The 13,196-nt window shown below is 38.1% G+C and overlaps 1 protein-coding gene across 1 annotated transcript in view; it reads left to right on the top strand.

Moving 5' to 3' along the window:
- EPRS (glutamyl-prolyl-tRNA synthetase) overlaps positions 1 to 8,465 on the top strand; it is a 49,565-nt gene extending 41,100 nt beyond the window's left edge. The window contains exons 29-32 of the mRNA XM_015821377.1: positions 412 to 572; positions 1,706 to 1,784; positions 6,831 to 6,895; positions 8,100 to 8,465. Coding sequence (XP_015676863.1) covers positions 412 to 572; positions 1,706 to 1,784; positions 6,831 to 6,895; positions 8,100 to 8,250 — 456 coding nt within the window. The 3' untranslated portion in view covers positions 8,251 to 8,465. The remainder of the gene's footprint in view (positions 1 to 411; positions 573 to 1,705; positions 1,785 to 6,830; positions 6,896 to 8,099) is intronic.
- Positions 8,466 to 13,196: the final 4,731 nt, after the last annotated feature.

The following is a 13,196-nucleotide window of genomic DNA, read 5'->3' as shown; positions in this document are numbered from 1 at the left end:
TATATATATAGAAAATAAATGTAAAAATGTAAAGTAAATGTAAAAATCAGTATATACTGATAAATTATATATCTATGAGTACGTGCTGCCATCTGCTATTTGGAGAGGAATCATCCATTCCTGAGTGTCTATGGGATGAACATTTCCATCTGTCAGTAATTATTACCTCGCTGCTGAGTCTTGGAAAAAGTAAATTTTTTTGCTATAAACCAAGCTTTCTAATCTGCCCTTGGTGGAACAGGTTCCTTAATATTGGCTGTTGGATTGAAGAATAATTTACATAAAATGTTACATTTCAATAGATCTAAGCTTCAGCATAACCCAAAGGAGTGTTTTAGTTTTAGGTTTTGCTTAATAATATCTGGAAAATGTGAGGAGGGACAAAACACTCTGTGACTTTTTGTTTTATAGGGTGTTCCAGTCAGGCTTGAAGTGGGGCCACGCGATATGAAGAATCATCAGTTTGTGGCTGTTAGAAGGGACACAGGAGAAAAGTTGACCTTTTCTGAAAATGAAGCAGTGGACCAGCTGAAATGTGTTCTGGAAGAAATCCATCTTAACCTTTATAACAGGTTAAACTTGGGCATGGGGAAAAGGGAGTGTGATAGAATGGAGAAGATAAACAGCATCTACAGTCCTGTCACATGATTTCAGATATGTATAAACTAAGCTTACTGTAATAAATAAAAGATAAGAACTAAACAAGGGCATCTGAATTCTAATCAGAAGATTAACTTGTGGAAAACAGCTAGGCCACCTCTGAAATTTACATAGTCCAGAGAAAATGTAGAATGTTGTTTGGTTTTCCATACAGCTGGAGATCCTACTGTTGGATAAGTGCCATCTGGGTGAGGATACACTGAGTCACAGACAAACAGCCATCTGCAAGTCCAAGTCCAGAAAGCAGGACCTGGCCTGAAGAACATGCATGCTTGGGAGGCTGATTAATTTTAAAAAATAAGGAATTTTAGCCCTTAGTTGTTCAAGGCTTTGTATAACAGTACCTTAAATCTGACCTGACAGCAGACTGACAGCCAGTTTAATCCTTTTAGGACAGATATAATACAAATATAGTAAAATACCCAATCATCAGTCTAGCAGCTGTAATCTATACTGGTTGCATTAAGTACTTCTGAGTGAGATTTGGTTACACTTTTGTATAGGACTATCATGTGAATTTAATATGTGGAAAAAATTAAATGTATTAACCTTAGGTGCATACTCAAGAAAATTTGAATATGGGAGAATTATAAAAGATTGTTTGACCTTTTTAATGTTTTTAGACAACCTGATTCAGTACACTTATGCAACATATGTTCATTACAGATTGTCCTCGACTTATAATCACAATTGGGAGCAGAATTGCAGTCATACGTTGTTGTGGTCATAATTCAAAGCACCCATGTGACTGGGTCTTTGTTTGACCATTTTTACATCAGTCATTAAGCAAACCACACGGTAGTAAGTTCAAATCACATGGTTGTTTTGAATTGTGTGGTCATTAAATGAATCCATTTTGCCAAATGGGCGATTTTTGCTGGACACCGGCTAAAAACTTAACAAATTGCAGTTGCATGGGTGCAGGATGCTGCAACTGATCATAGAGCACCCTTCCTAAGTCTGTCATAACTTTGAACTGTCATTAAGTAACCAGCCATAAATCAAAGACTGTCTGTAACTGGACTGAACATTTTCTTTATCTTAGAGCTGCTGAAGATCTTAAGAGTCATATGGTGGTGGCCAACTCCATGGAAGAGTTTCAGAAAGAACTTGATTCTGGAAAGGTAAATAATTTGCCATTGCACTGGGGCTACGAGTCCCTTCCTATGCATTCTTAAAACCTAGTAAACCATAAATGCAGTACAACATGCATTCATGGTTGTTGTTTTTTAAATGTAACTGCTAGGATTCTGGAAGCTTTCTTGATCTTAGAACAGAGTATTCTGGAGAATTCTGAAATGCTTCATTTCCCTCAAACCACGAAGCTTTTCCCAGACAGTGCTGTTCTGGAATGCAGCTTGCTTATTTAAATAATCAGAACTGGAGTGGTGCAAAAGTGTTTTAAGGATGGAAATAGGACTTGGAATGCCATGTCTTAGTACATCTCCAATTATTTCAAGTTGGGAGGATTTACTTCTGGGAATCACAGAACATCCCCTGGAATATCACTATGCAGAAGGAAGTTTGGCAGGTCTGGAGAGAAATTAAACATTCTGGTGTTTCCAGAATCTTTCAATCCCAGGGCAACAAGCCTTATGTATCCCTAATAAGGAACATTTGATCCACATAAACAAGTTCAAGAATTGCAAACAGTGCTTTTAATTATAAATGTGGAAGAATGAATAATGTATATGGCAGCAATGAAGCCAACAGATTGATTGTTTGGTTATTCATTTTGAAACGTGTTTATTTATTAGCTTTAATTAATACAAAAGCTGCAGTTAGCCAAGCTGAGTATTTTGTTTCAAGTGAGTTCTTGTCAAACTTTTTCCTTACCAGACCGCTAACACAGAACATAATACAGGACATCTCAATTATATGGAGATGTTTCTCTTCTGTCAGAGTGGCAGTGGAGGTGAACTATGGCAAGTAGTTATCAGAAAGATAACATAGGAATAGCAACTACTTTCATCCTTTTCAAAACATTTGTAAAGGTGAATGCTGTCACCCCACCATCGGAACACTTGCTGTCTTTGCTTTATCAGCAGAAAATAAAACAGCAAGTCGAATGTCTGTTCAGACCCTGTAATAAATTCAATGGGAATAATTGTAAAATAATTTAAAATGATATAATTAATGCATTCAGTTCATAGGACACATTACTTACGTCAAGAAACCATTTCTATCTGATTTAAATAAGGATCATCAAGTGCATGCAAAGATGTCAAATGATAAGAGGTTATTGGAACTGATATGATACAGCAATAAAACACTCTTCCATGCAATAAAATATTGCTGTTGGTTTATAGAAAGCAAAGTTTACAGTAGGTTTACAGTAGGTTTACTTTTATTGTAAGGTACCACTTACCTATTTGGCATAACATGTAAAATGTAACGTCCTTTAGAATAAAGGGGGATAGGTAGGTATGTAAGTATGCGTTCTTTCAATTTATAAGGCAATCTCAGTTAGAATTCATTAGATATAATATAGATTTGGGAGGAAATGCTGGAGAAGTACAGGGAAGAATGGATAGTTTGATCCACTAGCTCTGTTCTCTTCCAGTGATGCATGTGGCTAGAACTTTTATGAACTTTTGAGTTTGAATTAATTTCTATTTGTATCAGTTTAAGATTTATATAAATTGGAATGAGTCTTGGTCACAAAATGCAATTGAATTATTAGAGATTACAGGCAGTCCTTGACTTAAAACAGTTGGTTTAATGGCCCTTACAACAACATTGAAAAAAGTACCATGATCGTTTTCCACACTTACAACTGTTGCACTATCGTGACTATCCCCATGGTCATGTGATCAAAACTCAGATGCTTGGCAACTGACTCATATTTATGACGGTTGCAGTGTCCTGGGGTCATGTGATCATCTTTTGCAGCCTTCTGAGAAGTAAAATCAATGGGGAAGCCAGATTCACTTAACAACCGCACTACTGTCTTAACAACTGCAGTGATTCACTTAATAACTATGGCAGGTCGTAAAATGGGGCAAAATTCACTTAACAAGTGTCTCACTTAGAAACAGAAATTTTGGGCTCAGTTGTGGTCATATGTCAAAGAGTAACTGTATTAACTTTTCTACATACAAAATATGTGTTAAATTTCAAATATAGCAAATGCCCTTAATTTTTTATGGCTAGAAAAACACTCTGCAATACCCATTTTTTGAGAAATAAGCAGTCATGGAATTTGAGAACTTCTAGTGTTTTTCTCTGTTTTCTAAACTAAGGGCATGCATAAGTTGGTAACTTTGGTAAAATAGATGAAAGTTACAACATTCACTGAATATCTTTTTGAGAGAACTACTTATACCAAGAATCACTACTTCGTCATATTGAATATATTTTTATTTTATCATTTACTACAATTTATTAAACGTTTTAAAACTATCCCAATAGCTGAAACTATTGTGAACTGGTTAGTTCACAGTAATATGGATTAAAAAAAGAGTAAATAAACTCATATATAATAAAATGCAAAATAAAAACACTATACAGGCAGTCCTCGACTTACAACCACAATTGAGCCCAAAATTTCTGTTGCTGAGACATTTTTTAAGTGAGTTTTGTCCCCTTTTATGACCAGTCTTGCCACAGTTGTTAAGTAAATCACTGCAGTTGTTAAGTTAGTAACCCGGTTGTTAAGTGAATCTGGCTTCCCCCATTGATTTTGCAGAAGGTTGCAAAAGGTGACCACATGACCTCAGGACACTGCAGCCGTCATAAATATGAGTCAGTTGTCAAGCGTCTGAATTTGGATCACGTGATTATGGGGATGCTGCAACAGTCATAAGTATGAAAAGTGGTCATAGGCCACTTTTTTCAATGCTGTTGTAATTTTGGTCACTAAACGGACTGTTGTAAGTTGAGAACTACCTGTATAAACCAGACAACTTTAAGACAGTTATTCAAAGAGCAAACAATATAAATTAAAATGCAATTAAAAGCTAAATAAAAGGATTGGGATGATAGAAAGGTCTTCATCTGCACCAAAATTATGCCGGTGTAAGTTCCAGCCGAGCCACTCCGGGGAGGGAGTTCCATAAATGGGATACCACAACAAAAAACCCTCTCCCTCTTGCAGAGGTCTTTGGTGGGGGGACCTGGAAGAAGACCTTATTAGATGATGTTAAGGTTCAAGGAGTTACATATGGGAGGAGGTTCTCTTTCAGGTAACCTGGCCCTATGCTGTCTAGGGCTTTAAGGATCAAAATCAATGCTTTGAATTGGCTCCAGAAATAGACCTGATTTGTAGCAAAAAACTGCCATAATATATTCGGATTGGCCAGTCCTAGTAAGCAGTCCAGCTACTTTATTTTGAACCAACTAAATTTTCTGGGCAGCTTTGTGAAATGAATTCAACCAGTAAAGTTATCAGAGAATAAATAACTGTTCCAAGGCTGCCTTTGTCTAGGTAAGATCACATTTGGTAAATCAGTCAGAGTTGATTAAAGGCATTCCAAGACAACCTGGGGTGGAACCAACATAGTATGGTGCCTCCACATCTCAAATCTCCTAGCTTGTGAAGGTTAATACTATTGAAAGCTGCTGATAAGTTCATGAGAGGGAAAAAAACAGGATTGTGCTTCCCTTATCTGTTTCTGGCAAAAGTCATCTCACAGAGTGAAAAGGAGTTTCTGTTCTATACCCTTAAACTGGATTTAAATGGATCTAGAAAATCAGTTTCATCCAAAAGAATCTGGAGATTTTTATGTGATTCATATAACATTTTTCAGTGTATCATTGTCCCTCACATAAACAGAACTGGATCCAGTCAAAAATTAAATCAAATGTAGTATCATTTAAATGAATGAGATTTGGAGCATTGCTTACACTTTTTCACGTTGATTTCTATCAGGAGCCAAGCGTGGTTAATTTAGTTTGGCTGTAATAAGTATTCTGTGTGAAGATTTAACCTGGTTATTAAATGGATTGATTCAGTACGGGGTTGATTTATAGTGTTATTGAATTAAATAATTCCTGTAAGTACGCTAATATGTTAAATCCAATCTTCATTACTCCTTCTACTACATCCACACACACACAAAAAGAAGAGCAACTAAAATGACTACAGGCCTGGAGACAAAAACATATGAAGAACGGTTGCAGAAAGTGGATATGGCTAGTCTAGAGAAAAGAAGGACTCGGGGTGGGGTGGGGGACATGATAGCAGTATTCCAGTACTTGAGGGGCTGCCACAAAGAAGAGGGGTCAACTTATTTTCCAAAGCATCAGAAGACCGGACAAGAAATGATGGAAACTAATCAAGGAGAGAAGCAAAAATTAAGGAGAAACTTCCTAACAGTGAGGACAATTAACCAGTAGAACAGCTTGCCTTCAGAAGTTGTGGGTGCTTCATCATTGGAATTTTTTAAGAAGAGAATGGGCAGCCACTTGTCTGAAATGGTATAGGGTCTCCTGCTTGAGGAAGGGGTTGGACTAGAAGGCCTCCAAGGTCCCTTCCAGCTCTATTCTGATTGAAGATAGTAATGAATATATAAATTGCTTCAGTACTTACTATAATATAATGTATTGGAGAGACCACACTGTTTGTCAGAATACTAGAAATTATTGAAAATATTTGCAAATAAGTTTTTCTTTTCATTGTCAAATAGAAAAGATAAACTTTATGTTGCCTTATCACATTTGGTTATTAGAATAGCATGGATATCAAAGTTTGGAAAATAGAATCAAAAATTAAAGCAGGATTTTTGCCTTTTATCTTCCATTGTTTTGTTAAAATAAGGATGATATCTATATTTGTCTCTTTGCAATGTTTAGGTTTTTTTATTATAAAGATTAGACTTTTCCCCCCAAAATTCTGTGGTTTAATTTGTTGTTTTATGTGATTTCAGTAATAAGAGGTCCCTTTATGCTTTCATTAATCGTGTATGTTAAAGTCTTACAAGACTTAAAGAAAACACTGAATAAATCTTAGCAGTTGTCTGTGTACTGAATATACAAAGACAATTTATAAGAAAGTAGAGTCAGTGTGATTTCTTTTAAGATAGCTTGAATTACTTTAGCTCTTTGGTATTGCAAAGCTAAATAGAGAGCCACTAAAGCAATGGATATTATTACAATTTAATAAAATTCTTACTTAAAAAGTAATTCTTTTTACATGAACTCTAAAATATATGCATGCTTTCTTATTTCAGATAGTGCAGATTCCTTTCTGTGGAGAAATAGAATGTGAGGATTGGATCAAAAAAACAACTGCCAGGTAAGAGGGAGATGTGTGACATATATGAATAAAAGAGAAGGAGATTTTAGAATGCATGTTTTTCAGTTACAATATATTGTATGTGTTACTGTTTGAAAACCAGTAGGAAATTTTGTAAAAACTTGCATGTGTAACTAATAGAAAGAATTAACTTGTCAAAAATACCTCTGTATGAAACGATGGTGACATGCTGTGTGTGGTTGTGAACAAAAGCAGTGCCCTACTGGATTGGACCCCTGATCCATCTAGCCCAGCACTTTGTTCTCATAGTGGCCAGCAAACTGCACAAAGAAGCCCAGAAATCTCCCAGCAGATGACTTTCAGGGGCAGTCTCACACCCTTCAAGGCTAATAGAATGTAATTAATTTATTTGCTTAAAGATGTTTTAACTATTGTAAGGCAAGCACTAAATAGGTCAGTGATGGCGAACCTTTTAGAGACCGAGTGCCCAAACTGCAACCCAAAACCCACTTATGCATCGTCGGGTGCCGGGTGGGTGTGGCCCATTGGGTGTGTGTGGCCCATTGGGTGGGTGTGGCTGCGGTGGTAACAGCAGACTGGGTGGGACTAAAAAGTTCAATCAATCAATTCCAACTTTGCAAGATCTTTTTTTTCCCCGCGAGAAGTTGAAATTGACTGATTGATTGAACCTTTTTTTTTTTGCACACGGCGGTGGAGGCCTAAAGCAAAAAGGTTTTATAAAACCCAGCTGAAGGCCTAGGACTGGGGCAATGGCACGCGTGCCCACAGTGAGGGCTCTGAGTGCCGCCTCTGGCACCCGTGCCATAGGTTCGCCACCACTGAACTAGGTCATACCTGACAACTTCTATCTGACAAATATAAGTTGTTCCAAATTAAATAAAGAAGAGAGAGTCAAGCTATTCTCCAAAGCGCCTGAAGGCAGGACAAGAAGCAATGGATGGAAACTAATCAAGGAGAGAAGCAATCTAGAACTAAGGAGAAATTTCCTGACAATTAGAACAATTAACCAGTGGAACAACCTGCCTCCAGAAGCGGTGAATGCACCAACACTGGAAGTTTTTAAGAATAGATTTGACAACCATTTGTCTGAAATGATGTAGGGTTTCCTGCCTGAGTAGGGGGGTTGGACCAGAAGACTTCCAAGGTCCCTTCCAACTCTGTTATTTTGTTATTCTGTTAAATTAGCTGGGAATTGTACAAAAAAACCTGCTTTCTGTTTCAGAGATCAAGATCTTGAACCTGGCGCTCCATCCATGGGAGCCAAAAGTCTCTGCATCCCCTTTAAACCACTTTGTGAGCTGCAGAATGGAGCGAGATGTGTCTGTGACAAGAGCCCTGCAAAGTTTTACACTCTCTTTGGACGCAGTTATTAAATTACTGTTGGAAACGATAGTTTCCTTATATTTCAACTCAACTTTTTAAATTGAGGACTGAGATGTTCCCTGATACTGTCCAGGTTTTTGTTGTTACTTTTTAAAATAGTGACTAATAAAGCCATAGAGAGACATACCCTTTCAGTGAAACTTACAGTATTGCATAAACCTTTCTGTATACAGTATCTCTATAATAAATAAGTATTGTCATCTGTCACGTGCCCTCTTTTTTGTACTAATGAAGAAAATTTACCTATCTAGTGGTAAACATAGAATCGTAGAGGTGGAAAAGTGTTTAGAAAAGATACAATATTACCTCCTGCTCAGTGTAAGATCCACTAGATCAGGGCTTTTCAACCTTTTCACCCATTGTACCACTTTTAGGATATGGCAAGATCCGAGTACCACCAGTCGCCTAGCAAGGTGTCAAAAACTTGATGACCCCCCCCCAAAAAGGACAAAGGTGATGAAGTACAGGTAGTCCTCAACTTACAACAGTTTGCTTAGTGACTATTGGAAGTTACAATGGCACTGAAAAAGTGCCCCCCAAGACACCTGCCTGCCTGCCCGGCAGCACTCTTCCTCCTGTCCGAGGTTTTCATTGTTGTGAGCATTTCTGTTGAGGATTGGCAGCGGGGGTGGGGTGAGGGGGTGTTTGGTTTTTATTCCCCCCCCCATTTGCTGGGTGGTTGCAGCAGGTTTTGGTCACTTCACATGACCCTGGGACACTGTGACCGTCATAAATATGAATCAGTTACCAAGCATCTGAATGTAAATCACAAGACCCTGGAGATGCTGCAACATTCCAGCTGATCGGCGCTTCTTCTAGGCTCAGCGGAAGCGCCAGGATCAGCGCCGAGCTCCAGCTGGAGCCTGGCGCTGATCCTGGCGCTTCCGCTGAGCCCTGACAGCCCCGAAGAAGTTCTGATCCTGGTGCTTCCGCTGAGCCCTGACAGCCCTGCAGCTCCAGCCGTCTCTCGCTCAGGCTTGTGTGGTGCTGCCACTGGTTCAGCTCATTCCCCTCCCCCGCTACCACTTTTCTAGGATGGTCGCGTACCACCTGCCAGATGCGAATGTACCACAGGTGGTACCCGTACCACTGGTTGAAAAGCCGTGCACTAGAGAATCTGATGATCATTCAGTCTCCATTCAGAATTCATTATTACATATGGTAATAATATGGTAAAATTCTTCATAAAATTATATTTGAGCATATTGATGATACCTGACCTCAAGCTAACTGATTAAACACCCACCACCACTAGCAGTGGCTTCGTGTAGATATTAAAAGGGAGGAGGGGAGGACAGAGTGAAGGGCAGATTTGGATACATCAACGAGATAGCGTGGGTTGTGCTTATGGATGATCTCTGGAAGATCTGGATGTGAGTGATGGAACCTTCTTGGCCCTCTCAGCAGCTTTCAATAACACAAATCATGGTGTCCTTTTGGATTGACAACAAAGATTGAGAGGGAAGGGCCCAGTATTCTGGTGATTCTCCTTCTAGGCCCAATTCCAATTAGTGTTGGTAGGAGGAGAGATCTATCTCTATATTTCTATTTTGTGATAGCCCACAAAATTCTCTTCTTCCTTATTTAACATCTACATGAATTTGTTGAGTAAAATAATTTGTTGACAGGCATAACCAGTATCCTGTACCTCAATAATTCTCCATCCTGACTGACAAAATCATGTCACAATTCTTTTCTAATGCTTGTAGGCTTATTGGGGAACAATAAGCTTCAGCTTATTCATTGTAAAAAAAAAAACCACGGTTGTGGATTTTGAGCCCTCTTAAATCTCAGGATTTTCAATCTGGATGAGATAGCATTTCTCCAGACAGAATTGATGCACAATTTGGGAGTCATCTTAGACTCTTGACTCCTGCTGTAAGAGCAGGTGATAGCTCTGGCCAGGAGGGTCCTTACACACATTCATTTTGTGTGCCAGTTGTCCTAGTCACAATTACAACTTGGTTTCCTGCCATCTGGACAATTATAATGTGCTCTATTGTGGAGCTCTTCTTGAAGACCATCCAGAAGCTGCAATATAGGTCCAGAATATAACAGCCCATATAATACCACTGCTCCATGAACTGCACTAGCTCCTATAGGGTTCTGGATGCAATTCCAGGTGCTAGTTACTGCCCATAAAGCCTTTGAAAGCTCAGGGCTAAGTATTGCAAGTCTGTCTATGTTTAATTATCTCTGCCTGTCCCACAAGATCTGACATGCTCTTCTATATTAGTGTCTTCTGGTATTAGAGTATTATGGCATCTGTCCATACTCCTAGATTCAGTTGGCTAACCAATTACTCTCTTGTAAGAGCTTGTGGGTCTGGCTTTTCTATTGGGCATGGGCAGGTAGTTGGATCAACTCATCTATTATAATTAAGAATACAGTGATTGTGAACTGCCATTGGCTATGTTCTTTCTAATCAGTTTATGTTAATCTTACGTTATATATCCGGAGTTACAATTATGAACTGGGGAAGGGGCATACAAGTTTTTTTTATTTTATTCTTTTTTAATTAAAATATTTTTTTTTAATAATGCCCCTAGAATATTTGGGAGGATCGGAAATTTTCTTGGAAAAATAAAGAGGCACTTCACTTTGCTAGCTTCTCAATTTTTTTTAATTACAAGACCCTAAAATAATAATAATAATAAAAAACTAAATTAAATGGGACAAGGGAACTTGGAAGGCACCACTCTAATTATGTCCAGACTGATAGGCTCCATGGAGACCCAAGCACAAAGTTTTCCAGAGATGCAAGAGAAAACTGTTTGCTCTGTTTGTTGTCATTCCATCTATTGAATTCAGCAGCAAGTAAAGCAATGGCAATAAGCATTCTATCCACCGCAATCTTTCTGCTGAATTAAGAGCATTAATAATAATTAGCAGAAAGGATACTGTAAGCTCTAATTCAGCATCCTATCTGGTAGGGTGGGGAAATAGATAATTCATTTTTGCTTTGAGATAGGTCCATATTATTGGTTGCATTTGTACAACATCTGATACTGGATTAAAATATTTTCTGGGTTTGCAGAGTCGACTGAATCATAAACTAATCAATCTGTGTTTGCAGAACATGCTAAACCCTAAAGAAAACAAACTAGCCTAAAGCCAAAGCAACAGTAAATAAAAATAGCAGTATATCAACTGTCGTTTTTTTTTAATTTGGTGGCGGCAGTGTGTAGTGTAGGGTAGGAGCCTTGGTGGTGCAATAGTTAGAATGCAGTATTGCAAGCTAACTCTGCCCATTGCCAGAGTTCGATCCCGACTGGCTCAAGGTTGACTCAGTCTTCCATCCTCTCAAGGTCAGTAAAATGAGGAGCCAGATTGTTGGCAGCAACATCTGATTCTGTAAACCACTTAGAGCAGGGGTAGGCAACCTTGGCTCTTTTATGACTCGTGGACTTCAACTCCCAGAATTCCTGAGCCAGCATAGCTGGCTCAAGAATTCTGGGAGTTGAAGTCCACGAGTCATAAAAGAGCCAAGGTTGCCTACCCCTGACTTAGAGAATGCTGTGAAGCATGATGAAGTCTAAGTGCTATTGCTATTGCTACTGAAGTACCCTGAATCAAAGTCGTGTATTTTGTGCAGTCAGTGGTCAGATTTGAAAGTGGAGCTGATCAGGGTAGTTTGAGAGCTAAAGAGACAGAAGTAAGGTGGAATTCTACAGACCACATTACCAGATAATCCAGTGGACAGAACGGTGAGAGATTTACTCCATTCTTAGCTAGCTCCCAGCAATATATATGAAGGCAGTGCTCTCATTCACAGTTCAGTCTTGTGGATATTTTGTTTGATGGGGGAATTAAAAACAAGACCCTTTTAATGCTCAAAAATCTTATTAATACCTCAGTTTTAATGGTCATCCTAAGTATCAGGAAACAAGACACCATCTGGATCCCCAACAAGAGGAAGGGAGGCTATTCCAGAAATTGGTATTGTAACTAATACAGCACTGTTTTTCTGAGGTTTTTTTAGTTCTTGCCCTGCTGAGGAATCTCTCCCAATTTTCTACACAAATAGCTCCAAAAAGAGTGATTGAGTTCTACAATGGAAATTATTCATTTAAATAGTTACTTCTAAACATTTAGTAGGATTTTGTGCTATCATGAAGATCTGGGCCAAGAGATGTACATCCAGGAATAAAAGAACAGCCTATTTAAAATATATTGTATAGTGAAAATGCAGCTTAATGATTGATTAATGTGCATTAAAAGAAAACTTTGCAATTTGTCTCTAATTTTCAGCCTACTCAGATATTGGCTTCACCTTAAAAAAAAGCATTAGGAAGACCTAATTTTTAATAATCATCATAAAGAATCTGACTCTTACAACTTTAGACTTGTTTGCATAAAACTACTAAATAGGTGACTGTGTCCATTACCTTAAATGACCAATTTGTCTCAAGCATATTGGCATTTTGATTGCCAAAATAAATAAAAAACCTGCCAAACTCTACAGATAATAAAAACACAGACTCAGAATGGCATTCTGCCATCGAATATGTAGACTTGTTCTAATTTATAAGCTTCACTTAAAGAAAAGGCTCAACATTTAAATTGTTTAAAAACTATATTTCTATCTTTTGTGAAAACACTTTTATTATTATAATTTTAAATATGACCTATGAATGGATACATTCTAGAAAACCAGGAATATAGGAGATCCAATGGTTATGAGATATAAATAATAATAACAACAACAACAACAACAAAAACAACAACAACAATAATAAGTTGGAAGGGACCTTGGAGGTCATTCAGTCCAACCCCCTGCTCAGGCAGGAAACCCTATACCATTTCAGACAAATGGCTGTCCAGTCTCTTAAAAACTTCCAGTGTTGGAGCATTCACAGCTTCTGGAGGCAGGTTGTTCCACTGATTAATTGTTCTAACTGTCAGAAAATTTCTCCTTAGTTCTAGGTTGCTTCTC

The sequence above is a fragment of the Protobothrops mucrosquamatus genome, unplaced genomic scaffold, assembly GCF_001527695.2.
Source record: "Protobothrops mucrosquamatus isolate PMUCROS unplaced genomic scaffold, P.Mucros_1.0 scaffold1318, whole genome shotgun sequence".
In the NCBI taxonomy this organism is placed as follows: Eukaryota; Metazoa; Chordata; class Lepidosauria; order Squamata; family Viperidae; genus Protobothrops; species Protobothrops mucrosquamatus.
Note: the sequence above shows the minus strand (reverse complement) of the source record. Positions and strands in the feature narration are given on the sequence as shown.